This window comes from Pyxicephalus adspersus, chromosome 8, assembly GCF_032062135.1.
Source record: "Pyxicephalus adspersus chromosome 8, UCB_Pads_2.0, whole genome shotgun sequence".
NCBI lineage: Eukaryota > Metazoa > Chordata > Amphibia > Anura > Pyxicephalidae > Pyxicephalus > Pyxicephalus adspersus.
The window spans coordinates 56,364,736-56,385,784 of NC_092865.1; the positions used below are offsets into that span (position 1 = coordinate 56,364,736).

At 37.8% G+C, this 21,049-nt stretch overlaps 1 protein-coding gene across 2 annotated transcripts in view; it reads right to left on the reverse strand.

The window, feature by feature from the left end:
* Window positions 1–21,049, reverse strand: part of TAFA1 (TAFA chemokine like family member 1) — a 228,065-nt gene that overhangs the window by 9,383 nt on the left and 197,633 nt on the right. For both annotated transcript variants that reach the window (XM_072420789.1, XM_072420788.1), the window contains exon 5: window positions 725–849. In XM_072420789.1, the coding sequence (XP_072276890.1) occupies window positions 725–849 (125 nt within the window). The remainder of the gene's footprint in view (window positions 1–724; window positions 850–21,049) is intronic.

The following is a 21,049-nucleotide window of genomic DNA, read 5'->3' on the forward strand; positions in this document are numbered from 1 at the left end:
CTGGATTGGATACAAACTCCCGTATCCAATCAAATACAAAATAATTCAAAACAAACTCCAATAAATACACAATCAAAGTTTTAAAAATTGCCACACTAGGGAGGTGTTTTAGAATAATATAGAACTTTACAATATACAGAGTTATTGCTTTTTCAGTATTTTCAGTATTTTTGATTTGTTTACATAGTCATGTTTAAGCTGATTTTTGTGTTTTTCCTTTAATTTTATTAAAAGTATTTTTTTTTTTTACATGATTGTGTGTTTCAAACATTTTTTATATTCATATTATCTACTAGAACACCTGTTCGGACATATTTCTGTAAGTTACAGGTCTACAATTTAAAAAAAAATTTCATGAAAAACAGTGGATCACTTTTGGTACAGAAATCTAGACCTCAGTGTAACGCTCAGGTGGTTAATTGACTGGACAGAACTATAGAATGCAAATTCAATTCATTTGAACTGATAGTCATTTTATTATATGTGTTTGCCCTGAAACCCCTGGAAGGCAGAATATAAAAATGTGAGAAAACAATGAATTAACATCCCCATCTATATACGGTATATTAAAAAGGACTTACATCAAGGCATCCTGGTGATGGGAATGTATATGGTTGAACATTTTTCTGGTCTACTATTGAACTGCCACTAGATTTTTAGAATAACATTTACATTTTTTTTTTACGTTGTATGATTGTTTATCACGTAGTATGACTATACTTACCCTTGTGGTCTTTATCTTATTGCCAGTTGCACACATCCATCCTGAGTTATCTGGAAGGGTCTTACATTCTTCCCCTTCTAAACACGGCTCCATTTCACACCACCACTTCCCAATGACTATTGAAGCTGTAACAAAAAAAAAACAACATTCAGCAAACTGATTTCCTCCGAGCCCATACAGTGTTGTTCTCCAACAATACAACATTTCCACAGCTATCAGACTAGTAAAGGGAAATTATATATCGAAGTTCAGGCCCATGGTGAATAGAGTCCTCTAGATCTGGCATAGAGCGCGTAGAGAAAGACCACTACTTTTACACAGCTAGGGTCCTCCTTAATATGATGGTGGAGAGCAGGCTTTTACGGTCATGTTGTAGCAGTTCTTATTTACTGTAGGAGTTTAAATCTTTTTTATCTAATGTACATGGAATGTATTTTAAATTGTGGTGCAGGTAGGCGATAAAACAGCCATTATATATTGGACTGGTTATACTTTCTCATTTTAAGGAAAACTCAAAAAATGGCTGGCAATGGACCAGTCTTGCTTAAAATTGAACTAAACTCTAGAAATAAAAAAATGAAGCCAGACAGGTCCTTAATTGCAGAAATGAAAGGCAACATTCTTGTGCAATAAAAATACCTTACCTGCCTGACTACAGTATTTAAAATAAACTCACCTGTCCCCATTCCAGAGTACTGTCATCTTCTTTTGCTCCTCTTTCTGCTTCCAGATCTTTGGCTATTTTGGTTGGCCAGGTCTGGATGGTGTAACTTGCAAATGCTTGAAGGAGTTCATTGAGTCCCAGCAGCCCTAGGGTATGCTGGGGTACCTGGTACATCCTGGCATCATACGCTAAACTGTGCATGTGCAAGTATGTTTTATTGCGAAGGGACATCACCTTTCTGCAATGAAGAACTGTCTGATCACAAATTTTCAAATCTGAACTTTAGATCCACTTTAAATTAACAGTGATTTTAAAGAAGTTTGAATGAGATACAGCTACAGAACCTTCCAATAAACTCTACTTTTGACAACTAATGTAGCAAGAAAGTGAGAAAATGATGTATAAGGAATTAAAAAAAATGGTTGACCCAATGATTGGAAAACCTAATTTGGCAAGACTATATATATACTGTGACAGGCAGATGGCTGGGTCAGAATTTGGAGTACAAATCACGTATCTTGTGTTGGACAGCATGCTGGTGTACTGGCACAGGGAATATATTGCGCCTCTTAATACCAAAGAAGCATTGGCATGTAATAGTGTATTGTTAGTTGTCCGTGTGCTACCATTTCAACATGTTGCCACTGAGTGCCTTGGTAGAGTGACATATTAGTACAAAAAAGTAAAACAAAATATAAATGTACAAAATATAAAACTCATATAGCATTAAACTTACTTTCCCAACCACAAACACATCTATACTTGACTTTATGTAAACAACTAAGCTTTATAATATGTCAGCTTCTAACTTCTTGGTGAAGTTAAACTAATATTATTCTTTTTTTCACCAATACTGAAACTGTTCTTTGTGGCAAAGTATCCCCCAATATTTATCTAGCAGGCAGAGGGACCTGTGCATTGTCCTAGACAGCTGCGGTGTGTTTTGGTTGTTCATTTAACAAAAAGTATGTTGCTACCCAAAGCACATATGCGGGTCAGGAAAGCAGAATGAATTGCTGCACAGAGACCTCTAGTCTAAATTTGGTGGCAAAGGCAGAAAGAAGAAAAATTTGCCAAAGGCATATTCACCAGGTGTCAGGCTGAAGCATCCAGCTTCACAGTCCGATGCCTCCACAGCTGCAATGTTCTTCTTAACTTTACATGCAAATTGGAAACAACTAGGAGCCCTGTTTAGAATTCATTATTAAAAGAGAGACAGTCTCTCAACAAGCTTCAGATAGTCAGCCTCTAAGGCATTGGAAATTGGAGGAAGCGTGCCTTCCTGAATCCTTCGTCTTTTAAATAAAGGCACAAACCGGGCTAAGCCAAACTGAATATGAAGAACAAATATATAAGCAAAGGTTATCTCAGGTAAAAGTAAAAATTCTTTTTAAAATGTTCAGTGGAACTTGAGATATAGGCAAAAATATTTACATGCAACACTTTTTTGGTATAAGTCAACCATATGCCTGCCTCTTATGTCTTGTTATTGGGTCATTAATATGACAGACAGCTTCACTGATTAAAATGGGACAGGAAGGACAGCAAGCAGAACTTTCACAAGTCATAAAACCCATAAACCTTAACTGCCTAAGGGCAGGCTCAGACCCACAGTGTGTGTAATCAATCCTGCGCTTGGGCACCGCCACTACAGCACTGGTACTTAAAAGACAGCATTTACATATCTGACAATGAGCGTCAATAAACAGTGAACAGACTGAACCTCTTACTCCCCAATTTAAAACGTAATGGGCTGGGGAGTAGATGTTACATATAGCATCTCCCCCCAAAAGCAGAGGTTCACTGGCACGAGGAAGCGGTAACCGTCCTGAACATAGCCTAAACGTGTACATCTTTTGAATATTTTGATACAAAGTTTTCACTAGGAATTCTATAATTTTTTTTTTTCAATTATATGCTTAGGTTCAGTTTCTCAGGTTTATAATAAGCAGAGCTCCCCCCAACCCTTTTCAGTTGGGTGCACCACCCAGCAATTTTCACTAACCACCTGGCTGTTTTTGGGTGGTTACTGAAAAGTTGGGTGACAATACAGGGGCCACAACCCGCCTACAGCTTCTTCCCACCCAGCTTAGTTTACCCTGTGATTTATCCCTAATGCCTTAAAGATGCCAATAATTTAACTGTGAGCTGGAGATGATATATAGCCTGCACATTTGTGCATGAGAAGTGCAACCCAATAGTAAGAGATCATCAATATGAGACCAAACAGATACTATGGAGAAGTTGGCAAAGCATGTGGAGAAAGTGATAAGGAATGATCTGTCATTGCTTGACCTGTTGGCAAGAATAGTTATGCTTTAAGAGAAATGGTGAACATACCTCAAGCTTGCCACCTATTATAAGAAATAATAATATTCCTCATATTTAATAAATCTCAATATAGGAAATACATACTTTTATTGTCACTTTCTTGCTGGGTATAATAAACAAATAAATAAAATATATACGGACAACATTCATTCTCTTTAAACTTGACTCTCCAACCTTTAGCTTGGATGAGTAATGTCCTCTACCGTACACCATAACGATGCCGAGTTCTCTGATGACTTGTGATGTCAAAAAGGGACAACATTAAGGGTACTTTAATGGCCGCATTTACACTCCTTGTGTTTATCAAGATAATAAACCGTGCATACATTTAAATAATAATTAGCAAGGCTCAATGTGCTGCCAAAAGACAGCTTGTCTTCACAATTCCTCCTCTTTGTAGTAGAGCTTCTGCAGATTTTATTTTAGGCAAATAAAAACAAGAAAGCCTAACCCACTTGGCAGCGCTACAGAATCTTTCACAATGAAAGTCCTCAGAGGCTGCACATAACATCTTAAATGATCTGGACACGGTGCTCCTTTGAATTAAAAGCAGATCTGAGGATTTTGCAGCTATTACTAGGGGCTATTTTTCATTGCATGCAGCATATGAACAGCATAGGAATGCCAGGAGAGGAGATGCAAATATAAAACCAGACACTAACAATCACACAGGCTTCATAAAACTGCATCATTAAAAATAAAATAAAAAAAAAAGTTTGGGAGATTTAAAACATTGTCATTTTAATTACTGCGGTACAGGATTAGCTGAAGAATGTTGCATATGCACAACAAAACAAAGCAATACGTTCAGAATAAGGTTGAAAGATGTATCTTTTGATGTGATTAGCGATTAAAAGCTTGAGTCGTAGCAGGAAACATTCCTGTGGTTTTTATTGGTAGAGCTTTGGAGATCTCTAAATATAACATTAACAATTTAAATCTTTGTATGGAAGCTGGAAGGGCTACTGATAGATAAATTAACTGATGTCCCACCAATATTAAATAGCTGTGACCAATTATAAGGGCTCAAGTTCAGACTAAAAATGACATGATGATAGGAGCAGCTTACTGCTTACTACCCAAATATCTTTGGTCTTCTAGAGTACTTCTTTATCAATGCAAGATGTTCTTCCGGTGGAATGATGCTCAGAATACTACGGACACTGGGTAGCTTGTGATAAATCCACATCACTAACGTAGACTATTTTAAAAAATACACACACATTACTTGTTGGGTAGCTTTAGTAATACCATAAATTAATATTAAAACAGTATTTATATAGCGCCAACATATTCCGCAGCGCTGAACATTAAACAGGAGTTTCAAATTACAGACAGATACAGACAATGACACAGGAGGAGGAGAGGATCCTGCGCATAGGAGCTTACAATCTAAAACAGCGGTCGCTAACTGCTGGTGGTCCACGAGAAGATTTTGGTTGTCCGCAGCTCTGTCCGGTGAAGGTCAGGGGAAGGACTCAGATCATGTCTCCTGTATGCATTGCAGGCTCAGGGCGGTGGGCCGGTTGTCTCTCTGGGAGAGTGGGGGGTTCGGGTATCATGACATCACTCTGGGGGAAGTTTCTTGCCTTTGAGTGACACATGGCTCCCCCTGCATGCGCGATCCAGAGTCCATAAATTAGGTGGTCTGTGACCAAAAAAAGGTTGGCGATCACCGATCTGAGAGGAGAGGATGTAACACACAATAGGAGGGATATACAGAATGGTGGGTAGGTAGTGAGGGTTTTAAGAGACAGAAAAAGATGAATAGGGTTTAGAGTGCTCTTTTAAATGAGCAGAAAGTAGGAGCAAGCTAAATAGGATGAGGAAGGCTATTCCTGAATGTCAGGGCAGTCCTAGAAAAGTCTTGGAGCCTTGCTTGTGAGGAGGTTAGGATTGAGGAAGTCATTAGCAGGTCATTGGAGGAGTAAAAAGAGCGGCTAGGGGAGTATTTTTCTATCAGGTCAGAAAAGTAAGTGGGACAAGAACTGTGGAGGGATTTAAGGGCAATGTTTGATTAGATTTTTTGCTACATACTTTCCAATTTTCTAAGATAGTAGATCAAAAGCTCAATATATGTAGGAAAATGGCACACATCTGCCATAATAGTTAATACATCATCTTAAAGATGTATATATCTACCCAAAATGAGGGACACCTGAGTAGGAAAGAATACGTCCAAATCAGAGATATTTGGGAGGTATGTATGCGTGATCTCTTAAGGAATACAAGCTCTCCAAGCCGAGAGAAGATACAGTTAGGTCCATAAATATTTAGACAGAGACAACTTTTTTTCTAATTTTGGTTCTGTACATTACCACAAATAATTTTAAATGAAACAACTCAGATGCAGTTGAACTGCAGACTTTCAACTTTAATTCAAACAAAAAGATTGCATACAAATGTGAGGAACTAAAGCCCTTTTTGTTCAACCCACTGAATTAAAGCTGAAAGTCTGTACTTCAACTGCATCTATGTTGTTTCATTTAAAATTATTTGTGGCAATGAACAGAACCAAAATTAGAAAAAAGTAGTCTCAATATCTAAATATCTGTCTAAATATTTATGGACCAAACTGTAAATTATCAAAGGGGAACCTGGTTGATGGATTTGGTTCAGGATTGTAAACATATTCTAATAGCAAATGTATTTAAATAAATCAATTTTAGTTTGGCCAGATTATCCATGTTCTCCCATGGGAGACTTTTCAAGTCTTGGAGAGCTTTAATTAACCAAGGCTATTGTATACATTTTACAGGGTGTCCACCAGAAAACAATTTTTTTTTTAAGTCTGCTATTTTAAAATTTCAGGCTGTACAATTGTGTTTCCATCACTGATGTGATATTCTTGAGATCTTTGCCATATTATAAAGAGCAGTCAAACTGGGGTCATTAGTGACTTCCAACGGTGGTGCTTAGTGAGAGCTGTTTCATCTGATGTGCATGGAAGCACTGACTATCCACCACAAAAGTTTTAAGAATAAATGAAGCAAATGAGTGCCAATTATGCTTAAAAGAAATTTGGGGACAGGGTCCCCTTAAACAACGTTGAGAATTTTCTCAAGTTTCTCAAGGCTTTGTAATGATTCTCCTATGCATGACACAGTCAGTCTCTGATTCAATGCAATAACTGCTTCTTAACACCACATGGGACTTCCTTACCAAGCCTTCATTTGATATATTTTTTGCCTTTAAGAAGCACTATTGTGAAGTTACTGGTGCAGATATAATTGATTACTTTTTTCCCTGTATTTCATGTTATTTTTATTAAGCCGACTTTTATCTGCGGAAATCCTTTCCTGTATGTCTCAGAAACCATAAAAAGAAAGAACTGAGTCACATTAGGGGGTGAAGTGAAAGTTATAGGTAAAAAAAAATCTATAAATATCTAAAAGAGAAGCAAAAATCTGCTTCAGATAGATCTTTTTCTAAAGAGCAAATAGAGACATCATGCTGGTAAAAATGTAATGTATATGTTCTTATGTGTTCTTGAAAAACTACTATCACATGACCAATGTCAAGGTGGTGGTCAGATGATCTTTGCCTTAAGTGGAACTTACTTCTGCAGATCCCTCCTGAGCTTTCCTGGATTGGGTCCCACGCCGTCCTGGAACCCTTCTTCGGCCCGGAAGCATCGGGTGCCACCATCTGTCTCTGTCTTCTATCTTCCTCTGGATATGTCACCTGATCTCACATTGCAAAAGTGCAAGATTAGGTGACATCCTGCTGTAAATGGGAAAAAAAATGTACTAATCTCACTGCGCATACTTTTTTTTTTCATGTGATCTCGGGCATGCAAGACTCTGCACTCCCAATCTGTCTTTACCACCACAGGGGGGCTTTTCTTTTTTTTTTTAAAGGGTATTAAACAAAAAGAGTTATTTTTTTAAAAAAAGAGGGTTGTCTAACTTTTTATGTAAATTTAACATTTTGGTGATATGTCTACTTTAGGGGAAATACTTATATAAAACAAAACATTCAGTTACTCCTGCTAAACATTGACCGACCCCTTTTTACACCTGCTGAGGGGTGTGGCTGTTACCTAGCTCTGCCAGCACAGAGCACTACAATGCAAGGAAACAAACCAACTTTTTTACGGGAAGTAAAAGGTATTTTAAGGCAATTGCAAATCATATCAATAAAGGTGCAAGACATTAAAGAGATACAATGGGGTGAAACTTAATTTAGGGTTCAAACTGATTTTGTTTTTAGTATCCAGATATATATTCAAATTAGAATATTAGTGGTAGATAGTACAAGCTGGTAACAATAGCCGGTTCGGCCAACAAGATATGAATAAATTATGGACAATTAGATCACGGGAACATAGGGTCATCTTTAAAGAGGACATCCTTGATCTCTTATGACCAAGTGTTCCCGATGGTTATGCAGAACGGATAACGAGAAACAATTCAGGAGCGGGGGAAGAGCGCCAGAAAAGTGGAATTAAAAGTTCAGTTGATAATTTATGCTCTCTATCCATTCACCTTGCCATAAAACGAATCCAAGCATTGTCTCATTAGGTTATATATCGAGTTTCTGTATGCAGAATTCTCTTAGCAATGATATAGGATGTCAGCCCTAATGAGAATCTGCACCTCGACTCCTTCCAGCAGATGAAAGTTTCTGAGAGAGAAAGGTAAAAGGCTACTGTACTTGCAGACTAACAAGCACACAGAGAAAGGGCCATGGCTCCATTCAAAAGGCATACTGAAAATAACAGTTTTATGGCGCAAATGAAAAACTTCAAGAGAGAAGGAAATGCATGTGTATAGCAATGGTTATATACACACAAACCCCTTTGACTTTCTCTAAAGTTACATCTAAGTTAATACACATTAAAAACCAAAACATCCTTTTATTACATTTTTAGGATGTATACATGAACTTGATCAAAAAAAAGAAAGATAATATTCTTATCATTAAGTCCTAAAAAGACAGCCATTGTTTTTTTTTTGCTTGAAGTTTAGTATTTAGGGCAAACTTTCTGCAGATTCACATGGTATGTTACATCATTGTTTCACATTTTTTAACGACGAACGAACGACGAACGATCGATTGGGAAAAAATCGTTCGTAAAAAAAGTAACCAACGACGCCGACGAACGAGGAAAGTCGTTGGAAATGAACGACCGGACCGGCGGATCGGATTGGACGACGATCGTTGACCATCGTTCGTGTGTACGATCATTCATTGATCGTCCATGGTCTGAGCATGCGTGATGAACGAACGTTCCTGCGGTGCACGTAACTTCCTGTATCGTTCAAACGATCGCATCTATTGTGTGTACAATATCTACAAACGATCGTGTCGTTATCTGTATGTACAGGATCGGTGCTATACGATCGTTCGCAGATATCGTGCAGGATCGTTCGTCGTTCGTTTACCAACGAAAATAATTGGAAGTGTGTACGTAGCTTTAGATAGAATAGTTTGGGTAGGCTTGGAGTTCCAATTTCCTCTATCCTCAAGTAAGTATATAAAGGTATGTCTTATTTATGGAGACCACTCCCTTGGCTATCTGATCCCCAGTTGCCATACACCGCCCCGAGGACAATTACACACACACCAAAGCCCTTTTGATCCTACACTCTCTGTAAGTTATTACTGATTACCACAGTCCTAGAAAACACCATATCTTCATTAAGTTCCTATCCCTCATAGTTCTGCCAACTGCGAACCCTTCATGGACCTTAAATCCAGCAAACTGCTGCTATGACAAATACCACACAAACCTGAACACCCCTTTAAGGTGGAATGGTGGGTGAACCTCATTCCCGCTCTTCTTCTCTCCAACTTACCTTCTACTCATACCTATAACCTAAGCTTTGCTGAGGCCTCCACTACGAATAACTCACACCTATCAGGAAAGCCTTTCCTACTCAATTTCTTCACTGCCCTTGTACAATGTGTAACTCTTTCCCCGTGTTATGTAGTCCCTTTGTCTAGTAATTTTCTTTCATCCTCCAGGCCTACCGAGAAAATGTACCCTTTACAATAGATCATAACTCATAAAACAGCTGTTGACTTGACTAGGGCATTTGCTGGGCAGACTTTCTTTAAGTTCTGAAACTGTTGGATCTTCTCTGGAACCAGGATTTGAAGAAACAGAGCACATGCTGCCAAAAAATGGAGGGGATCCCAACTCTGGGATGGGTTTAGGTGTGCAAATAAATTTGTGGAGAAGCTTTCCCTGTTGTGATTTACTTTAATTCAACAACTGTACAAATATGTGCCGGCTATTTTTCCAAGATGGAAGCCCAATAGATCAGTTTCTGTATCATGATGATTGGAATGTCTCTCCAACATAGTAATAATTTTAACACCTTACATGGAGATATGTCTAAAAACATAGCAATTCTCCACATATTTCTGATTTCATGGGCTTTTAAATATCTATCAAAGTTGACTGCATGCTCTTGAAAGAAATGCATTTTTGCATCATGCACAACCATCTGTCCGATCAGCTGTAGAAATAATGGTTAAGAATTATATATTCATTTTTTTCTTTCACATTCAAAATCAAACAGACTCTAAATTTTTTAAGGGTGTGTGTTTGTCATTGCACTATAGGCTTCTTGAGGCAAAGGCCAGTTATGATTTTAGATAATTGGTAAAATATTAAGTTTTAGATTATTACCATATGAATTCAATAGGTATAAAAATGAAATGTTCATGTTCTTCAATGGCTCAAGGCATCATGATATCTGAATTACAACTTTCCAATAATGATGTCCTATGATGGAGGAGTGGTATTCAGAGAAAATTTCACGTGTTATCTCAACATAAATGGACTTGACGAACTCAAGCCTCAATTTACTATCAATACACTAACCTATAATGCTTGTGTTATTTTCCATAAATATGGTTATTTTCTGCACGGTGATTGTTATTTTCAGCTCCCATTGCTGAAAATAACAGTGGTAATGCAGTGGTAAATACAGTAGTTCTTGTAAATTGAAGCCTATGTTCACAAAATATAAAAGAACTGTTTTTTTTAGATTGAAGAGGTTAAAATTGGAAGCTACAGCATGGGTTCCTTTCAATCTTGTAGGCCAAGGACACTTGCAACCTCTAAAGTCTACAGAGTATTATTTTCATTACAGTAGAACCACCATGTCAATTTCTTTTTCCAATCAGCAATTTCCCTGAAGAAGGTGATACAAACATGGCATTTTTCTTTATTACGTCCTAACTGAGCACCATTAAATCCCCTGGATCTAAACAAAGTATACTTACTCCTTTGTAATCTACAGTACTTTGTTTTAGGTAACACATTGTCATAATGAGTGTACTTTATGATTACTGCAAGTATACAATTTCCATCCAGTCTATCCATTAAGAGGACACAAGGCTTTAATTCTAAAGATGGGCTCCATTCAACTTTGTAGACCAAGCACAACTACAAACACAACTGACAGTACCTTTATTGGGATCAAAGTACTCCCACAGTGATTCTATGATTTCTCTAGTTTTACCATAGCAATAGGAGAGAGCCAGATCTGCTAGCTCCGTGGGCCGGATGTGGCTCTCAGGGCAGTAGGTTGGGCACCCTTGGTTCACAGTTTTTGAAAACACATCCATGATAATTCTATCCCAGGGGTGGGCAAACTTTTTGGCTCAGGGGCCGCAAAGGGTTTTAAAATTTGACAGATGGGCCGGGCCAGTATCAGATGGATGGAGAGTGTTTGTATGAAGTGATATAAATTACATGTAAAAGCAGAAAAAGACTATCCACCTATTAATTTCCATGAAAGACTTTTAGCACAAGGCTTTGTTTCTAGGACTGCCTATATGGGCTTAATTTATCCTTGGGGACCAGAAACACCTGTACATTGTAGTACTTTATTTCCATCAAAGCACGACCGTAATTAGAGTGTTATACAACAATTGCATTTATTCCAGTCAACAATTTCCCAGAAGAAAACCATTAGCAGAAAGCTCAGTTTCCTGAGATTACCTATATACTTCTTGATAAGCTTCAGTTTTTATTGTAGTGTAACTCATTAAGAGAACTCAAGCTTGCCAAGGTCTACCTTCCCTTCTGGCTACAGATGCCTTATTCTTTTTTAAACATCCCTCGTGGGGACAAGGATAAGATTAAAAAAATGTAAATATTATTTCTATCATTATATAGTTGTTTTTTAATATTATGCAGCACATTCTATATAGTAACATCCTTTGAACTATTTAACATGTTCGACTGCTAATTAACTAATTTTCAGCTTAGGTTATCGCAAAGAAACTTGACTGCAAAACTTCTTAATTCCTTCAAGATGTTTCTGAGGCTTCCTTGAAGGATAATGTGCAACTTCATTTGATTTTTATTAATAAGCAAGTTTTCCAGCTAGCTAATTTGAAATAGTTGGGATATCTGCAGGCATCATGTTTCATTTAGCTAGAGCTTTGCATGAGAGAGTCTAGAGCATTTTTTCCATGCTTGCTCTAATTAACTCCTTCACCCGTGACACTATCAGGTTGTACTGTTCTACTCAAGAATCCTTGACTTTTAGAAGAAAGTAAGAGCTTAACAAACCACCTTTCTTATCTTTGTCCAGAGTAGTACAATGTATACAATAGCTACAACTGAATATAACGTTCCTGTTTTAGCAATCTTTTAGCAAAGTTTTGGATGGCATGGGGAAGAATTACAATCCCTGTCGGGTTTTTAGTGGGTCTGTCACTAATGGGTGGCCACCCTGCCCCCAAAACCCAAGCTAGACCTAGCAGCAAGCGTTCTCCAGCCGTAGTATGTGCTCTCTTTCATTAGAAGGATAAGTGTTTACCAAAAGAGGTAGCTGGGTTTGGGAAGTGATTGCCACTAGAGCTAGCTAAGGTTATGGAGGTGGGATGAACACCCCGTTAGCTGCTCATTGTAAATTTTGCCTAAGAGAGATTGGCTTTTACTTTTTGTCCTGCTAACAATTGGTTTCTAAGGAAATTAGTGAAAAAATTGCATAAAAATAGAAATAACTATCTGAAAGTGGTTAGTATCTGACCTTACCTACTTTACAAATATCTGATCTTATCTACTTTCTTGGCAATCAACACGTACTTTCTGTAAATGTTGTCAATGGGACAAGAGGTTAGGGGAAGTTTATTTTAAGAGTCTAGGATAGCAGTACAAACCTTTTGGGGCTTCTAACCTTAACTTGGAAGCTACAAAAATGGAATTTCTACAGGTTCTACCCTACTCTGGACTCAAGCAGGTTCACAGTATGTCCCATCTTCCTTCTGAAGCACAGCTTAGGTTTCTAAGTCCAAGAGGTTTATTACTTAGCTGTATGGCATTATTTAGGACATGTACATTGCCCGGGTATATTTGTTCCAGTAACTTTTTAGCCCTCCTTTTAGGTCCGTAAATCATAGATGGCTGTTGTGTGTCTGTATAGTCCTGTTCTAGATAATGGCATTGCCCAAATGTATCTGTTCCACAATCCTTACTTCCCTAAACTGCAGAGGGCTCTTGTATGGCCATAAAGTCTTGTTCTAGACATGGGCATTACTTAGCATTACTTAGGTCTATTTATCCCCAAACCCCTCTGGCTATCATTTTGGCCCCTAAAACCAGAAGGCTTTTGTGCAGCTATGCAACCTACCAATCTGTGGATGCATTTAAATTTTGTATTTCAAATTCTACTTTAAGCCCATTTGGCACCCACCAAAAATCATTATTTCAAACTTTCATGTTTCAGAACAGAGTTAAGGTATAGGTGGTTTTCAGTGTTTAGATCGCTAAAATCAGAAAACGTTCCACTGGGATTGTCATCAGTTATTAAAACAAAATGTCCGCAGAGCTTCTATACAGTGAAATGGAGATGTTCCTGTGGTTTTGATTCCTGTATTAGTGTCACACAAGGGACACACTGACTATCTGCAGTAACAGTGTGGCTGGAATAAAAATCCAGCAATAAAAGCGCGTGTTTTCTTTTTTTGTCCCTGGTTCAATTTTCAACTAAATGGCAGCTTGTGTAATGTGAAATGTATCTGTCAAGCAATTTTGAAAAATATAGCTTGAGCATAGCACAGGAGTTAAAGCATCAAAGTATGTTTTGCATCACAAATATGCTTCTTGGAAATAAAAAAATTGGTATGGCAATTTATTCTCCTTGTTAGAGAATTTTTGGCAGAGGTGACCAGATTAGGGGTCAGGGTCTTAAATATGGTGTCATAATATAGCTTTGATGCACATGGGTTATTAGATATAGCCTTCACCATATTGAATCTGGAGATTGAATTGGCTTTTAAAGAATTAAAGTGAATAAAAGGCAAAACTGTTTTTTTGGAGAAGTGAAAAATCAGAAAGGGATAGAGCCCCTGTCAAATATTTATTTCTGTCTGTTTTGGGGAGATAAACCCCTGTATTTGTCAGTTTGAACATTGCAAATGTACGGCCATATGTTAGGTAGGGTGAAGGCAGAAGGGGCTGTATGTCAATTTTGCCTTTAACTTACTACCATTGTGAAATAAAGAGAAAGTAAACTATCCCTCAATATCACTGTGAATTTTGTTATAGTAAAGGGATTGTATGTAAAATCTTTATCTTATCAAAGTGAGAGAACTGTTTAGATTAGATTGAATCCCCCCATTCAGCTAAGCTATCCCCCCAAATATATATCTATTTAGCTTCATCAGAGGTGAATTGGATCATGAGCTAGCTATTGAGGGTTTTTTGTATATTCGGCTTCTCAATAACATGACAAATGTAAGTAAGATACATTACTTGCCTACACCATTATATGGGTTTTTATAATAGATGTTCCACTTCATTGTAAAACCATTGTAATCAAGACACAAAGTGAAGGGAAAACATCTTTTAGGGCAACCATGGGTAGCAGCCTATTGGCAGTCCAAGAACAAGTTTGGGTCTGACAGATTAAAGTACAGTAAAACAGTTTAAACGTAAAATTCAGACTGTAAAGCTTCATTGCGGATATACCAATTTACATGGCAAGGATTACCTGCTCATTTTGTCCAGGGGACTGCAATAAAATTAATTAGTCCTCACTTCCGAAGGCTTCCTCTGCATTACACAACTGGCTTCCCAAAGCTGATTCTTTTTACAATCCAAGATCTCCAAAGTCATTAAGTGCATGACAGGACCAGTGAATCTCCATTGTATGCTGGAAAGCAGATGGCCAACCCAGGAGCAGTGTCAAAGTGAGGACAGTGTCAGATGCTAGGTCAGTGATAAAATAGGCAAGTCATGTTCTAGACCTCCCTTTCCTTTTACCCACAAGGAACCTGAAATCAGGTCGAAAGGAACCCCTGACAAATTAATTTATTGGAGGCCAATGGAAAGAACGCTCTTTGCATTTTTGTTCAGGAGTAAGAATGCCACCCCTATAGACAGCTAACACGAAATGTGTTGTTGGCCATGCCAAGAGGCATTAAAAGCATATTTATGTATCTATTAGCCACAGCTCAAAGAACCCCTGTTCGGGAATTGACAACAAGAGCAGGTAAAGCAGTTGCAGAGTGCCCACTGCATGCATGACTTTTTCTCTAGGCCTAATTCAGCTTTAGTGTTTAGATTCTTGTAATTTATAGTGTGGCCATTTTATTTTATACTGCAGCCTCTTTACCTCCATTCTACGTAGGTAACTTAGATGACTTTTTCCTTAAGGCAGCCATTTTGCCAGATCACTAACAAACAGGCCTCCCTACCTGATGTTATTTACAGCTTCTGACAATATTAAAGTTCACAGCCTTTCTTCTTACATGGCATGTCTCATTTTCCAAGAGAAGACGAGATGTAACCCTACGCTTTATTAAAGTGTAAACACAGACAGACTCATATAGAAACCCGCCTAAATCGAATCTGTTTGTCTATGCCACCTACAAACATTTCTGCTATTTAAGTCGGAGGCTGAAGAGGAATCTTGTTGCCAATTTTCACCGCGCAAGTAAAGATGTACACCACGCTCCGTCTCAATCCCCCTGCTCTGTGAGAAGATTGATAGAAATAAAATTTAAATACAGAATGCATTCCAGACATCGGCGGTGAAAAATACTTTGTCAGCCTAATGAAAAGATATCAATTCTCCCCACTTTATTCAATAAATTGTAAGTCATTTTGTAAATGGATTAGATTAAAAAGGAAGCACAGACTCCCGGAGTGGGGCCACTGCGTGGTGGAAACTTCACACGAGCCAGACAAAAAACCTTTTAAGCTGCTCCAGATCTATAAACCTGATACCGAATACTATAGGAGTGTCTGTAGCCACAAGATCACCCATTGCTTAAAATGGAGAAGTGTCATGAAATTGAATGGGAACGATTGTGTTTCTTATCTGTCACAGCATCCTCAGAAGGCGAATCAATTCGCTAATGGGGACTATAGAGGGGACAAAATACGACACACAACATGCATCAATACTAACAGGATCCATTTTAGAGCTGTCAACATTTCAAAATTATTTTCTAAGGGCCCTAATTGTAGTTACCATTCACTGCATCTGTTCATTATAGTTTGGCTGATAAACACACAAACACATTAATTATTAGTTTTCATCACTAAACCGTATATCCAACTTAATATATAACATATAATCTCTATATTATTATTATACATAATATTATGCTAATATTATTATTGTAATATAATTATATTATTTTGTTGTATATACAGTTTAGTGATGAAAATGAATAATTATAATTATTAATTTTCATCACTAAACCGTATATCCAACATAATATTCATCACTGATAATTATATTCCTTATTAGCGCTTTGATTACGGTTATGAACTATACCCCTGAGGAAGCCTATTAGGGTGAAACGCGTCAGGTATCATAGACAAAGTTTTCCTCAATGGCAATCAGAGAGCACTAGAGGTTTTGAATAGGGAGACTTGTCCCATTTAACCTCTAGTGCCAGGGATCGCACTGAGCTGATCAATGAATGCAGCCGTTGCACAACCCGCAATCTTTTTTTTTTTATTTTTTATCTCATTTGGTGAAATTACACCGGCCGTTCTTGCTTACATTTTTGGGAAGCGAGAATGGCCGATTTTGCCGCAAGATCGAGTTATAAAAACTCGCTCGCTCATCCCTGGTGGTAATGCCCTAAAAAACAACAAGCCAATAAGAACAATGACAACAAAATAAAACTGCTCCTGGCCAGTTACTTACTCTCTCAGTGGCCACCATTATCATCGTCAGGGGTGGTACCATCAACCAATGAGAATGTTGCCTGTTGGGTATGATAACAATCAGTTCCTGGCAGCATTCCCATTCAGTACAATAATGAAAAAAAATTAAAATAGCCAACATTTTCCACAAGTATGTGCCAATTGGTTTTCCAAAATGGTGACTGTGTAAGGTTAACCACAAACTCAACATAGTGGTGTACTGGACAACATTTTTACTCTTGACGCTCAACAAACTTACTCAAATTGGGCAGATTTGGACATTATAAGGATCTATACTCACATTAAGATGGTTCTAACACTACAGATAATAATACCAATAGCATTGTCTTTTCTGTGTAATTTATCCTATATCCTTTGTCTCAAATTAAATAGCAATATGCACATTACAAGCCAGATTTGTTTGAAAACAACAAGGAATACACTAAAATTGCCTTTTAATAATGGAACTACAGCAACGCACCATTAAAGACTGGTTTTGTGCTACAAAGCAGAATTTTCAGTACAGCGACAAGCAAGGCTGCTCTCACCCTTATTTTAAGAAAATGCTAATAAGCAGCATACTCATTGCAATCTACATACCTGTTGTTTCAAGGATAATGACGTGACCTCTTTTTCCATCCCCATCCGATATGCTTCATTTGGGTTAGCAATAAGTTAGGGCAGCACAGAAAACTTTAGTGATGACTATGGTGGCGGATGTGGTAGACAGTACACCCTAAATCACATTGTGCTTGGGGCAAATTGTGCAGGAGATGTGGCAGGGGTAATCACCTTGTGTGAAACAAAATCCACTACAGCACAGTCCATGTTCTGCAAAAGTGTCTTAAAAATCCCTTATGAAGAGCCTACAGAATTACCCGGCTGTAACAGAGCATAGGAAGGGGGAGATTGCATGCCTGGAGAGACAAGATGTACTTGATGGGAATTTTCACTTACTACAAAATGAAGCAGCAGATTTTTGATTCAATAACCCTTTGTTCTCCCTCTTAGCTACTGCCTTTATCATGCTGAATATTGTGTTTTATTGATTTCCAAATCCAGGTATTGCTTTTTGAGATTTTGGAAGAGTGGAAGCGGTTTTAAACCTCTATCTTTTTTATTGCTGTTATTTATTAAATTAGTTGAAGTCATTTTTATATTTAGAGGTCGTTCACTTAGTGTAGTCACCAAACCACATGCAATAAAATAAAAAACAAATTCTTTCACATGGTATGGTTAAAATCAGCCGAGAGTCCATTTATTGATTAAGTTAAGTAAAATATCTTTTGTAAAGGGAAAACCCACTTTGCAAGGTTTTGCCATGAATTCCCCAATGACTGCACATAGGTTACATTATCCCATCCCAACCAATCAAGGTGGCCAAAGATCGAAACAAGGAAGAGAGGAAGGAAGAGGATGGCAAGGCCTTTGGCAGATTGGGGGCAGGTAAGTGTATTTAAAAAATTTAGGTCAGGCAGATAAGGTTATTTTATTGCAGAAGAGACATTAGGATGTGCCTGAACTCAATTTTTTTTAAAAAAAAGGGTTTAGTCCGGCTTTAAGAGCAGGCCCACTTATCTACAGATTAAGGATATGGGGCGGATATCAAGTTTTGGGGTAAAGTCTTACTAGATAATGAACACTGAAAGCAAGCACACTGATGTTGTCCATTTCTGGTCAGATCAAGCCACCTTACACTTTTTCTGGGCTGTGGGTGACCATTTGGGCTTCAAATTTGGGCATCCATGGAGGCACCAGCACAAATATGCAGCTTGAAAGCAGTTTATTTCCCCTCATCAGAACTGTTTGAGTCTTTGAATTATAGTAAACACCTTTCATTACATCTGAAGGCTAGAATAGGAATTTTTAATATGAAAAAAATTATTTTAAAGACCCTTCGGCACTTTGGATTTTGAGCTGCTTTCTATGAATTTTGTTCCATTCCTTAGAAGCCTCCGTTGCCAGTTTGATATTTTTCCCATACGACAAATATTTCTCAGTACGCCCTTACAGAATTGTATCAGAGACTCAAAACTGTATTATAGCATACCATTTCAGAAGAGCACCTGGGCAGTAGATAGGATGTCCATCTGTCTCCTTCCTTGCAAGCAAATACATTTTGGCAAGGTATTAGTTTCCTGGGCTATACTTGAACAAGTATAAAGGTTAATATGTCTTACTGAAAGTCCCAGAGTTTTATTAATGTGGCTGCCTGCTCCTATATCAAAAGTCATAAAGTTTATAGCCGGTTGTAGAGTGTCTGGTACAGTTATGGGAAGGAGTGTCTGTACGTAAAAGCATTGACTGAGATAAATGACCTTTACTGGGGGATTTTAGTCCCTTGTGACCTTCTGGGCATTTTCAAAGCACTCTACAAGCAGAATTTTATTTTCTGCTGATATTCCTACAGTGTCTAATTCTATTCTCCTAATATATATGTAATAATCCTCACTGTATCTAAGATAAAATGTTTTACTAGCAGCAATTGTGATTACATTAACTGCAAACCAATGTATTCTCTAGATTGTTGTTAACAGTTTAGGGCAAAAAGCTGTGTTTTTTTTTTATTAAATAAAAAACTGTAAACTTTACCAAAAGGTTGTCTATAATTAGTGCTGTACTGAACTTGGATGTTACATTGTGCATATGCTTTAGATAATATAGAGGGGTCGTAACTCAAACAGGACAAGCTATGAGTAGAGTGGACCAGCAATCCAGTAATATGGCCCAGGGGTGGAGAGCCAGAGGGTTAGCAGTCATCAGATTTGGGCGTAAAGTTGGAGATTGCAGCTAGAGGTTAAAAAGAACATGAAAAGGGGAAGCAAAAAAATATTTAGAAAACCAAGTAAGGTTAAGACAGGAAGAATTCTAGGTAGGATGGGCAGGGATTTTCTAATGTGTTCATCAACGCTTTGGGCTATGATTTAGACAGGGCCAATTTTCAATACAGTTGCCCTGCTGGAGGGTCTGTCCAAAGGGAACTGTTTATTACAATATCTGTCTTAACATGAACTGAATCGTCTGTACTTGAAGGTGTCAAGGGACATCCGTGTAGAAGTTGCAGCTGAACCAGCAAGAAGGATTTACTAATTATGATATAAGGTAGCTGGCTGCTCTGAAGGGCTCAATGGCTTTAATTCCCAAGAGAGTGAAAGATCTATTGCAACTTACAGCCCAATTAAATCCAAATTTGAACACAGAACGTTTTAAATTAAAAAACCTAAATGTGTATTTGTGCTTAACTATAGCTGTGTACATATCTACATACATTGCTAGGACCACTCATGCTTTGAGTTTCTTGGTAGACTAGGTTCTACAATTTTTTACCATCTACTTTAGGTGACTACAGGTCCTACCCTTCCTCAAACAGACACAAGTTTTTGCAATGTAGGGATAATATAAAATGTAGTTTGCATCTATTGTTCCTAATACTTTGGGTGTCCCGTGTTCACATCTGTTGGACACAACCAGCAACCCAATCACTGAATTTAGAGATAATGATGAAATAGCTGTAGTGAGTGTGCAAACACATTTGACCTATGAGATATTCTGTCCACCACTTTACTTCTATACATTGTTTGCATTCACTTTTCAACCTGATTGCTATCAGGATTCGACAATTTTGGGTTTAGTTGGGCTTTTATCAAAGAAGCTGTAACTGCTTTGACTTTTGGGCTGATGTTAAAAAGGCAAAATGTATAAACTACATCAGAGAAAAGAAAACATTAACTACATTGAACTGGGGTCTGGACATCCTTTGTAGACCTGTTTTCAGCCATTTGTTGGGCATCTTGTAGCTCTAACCTTTTTGCCATTTGAAGTCTCCAATAAAAAATAAAAAAGGATCAAAGTGACTAGTGCCCAACTTATTTATTTTACCATATGCCAAGAATTCTGCCCTGAAAGGGGACGTTCCCAGTACTGGGGCTTATCGAAATGGGAGCCTGTTATAACATTTTGAGGGTCATTGCATTCCACTGATATGGAATACTGAAAACATGCTACATACTGTTTCACAGATGTTCTACATTCCATGTCAATTATTTCACTGCCTCCATAAATGTTAATAGGGTGTTCACTTAACTAAGGGTGACAAATCTCTGTGGGCTTCATGAGCTTCCAGAGCAACCATTGTAGACATGCTCTTGTTCATATATACTAACAGTTTTCCTGTAATCTACAGTCGAAAAACATGGAA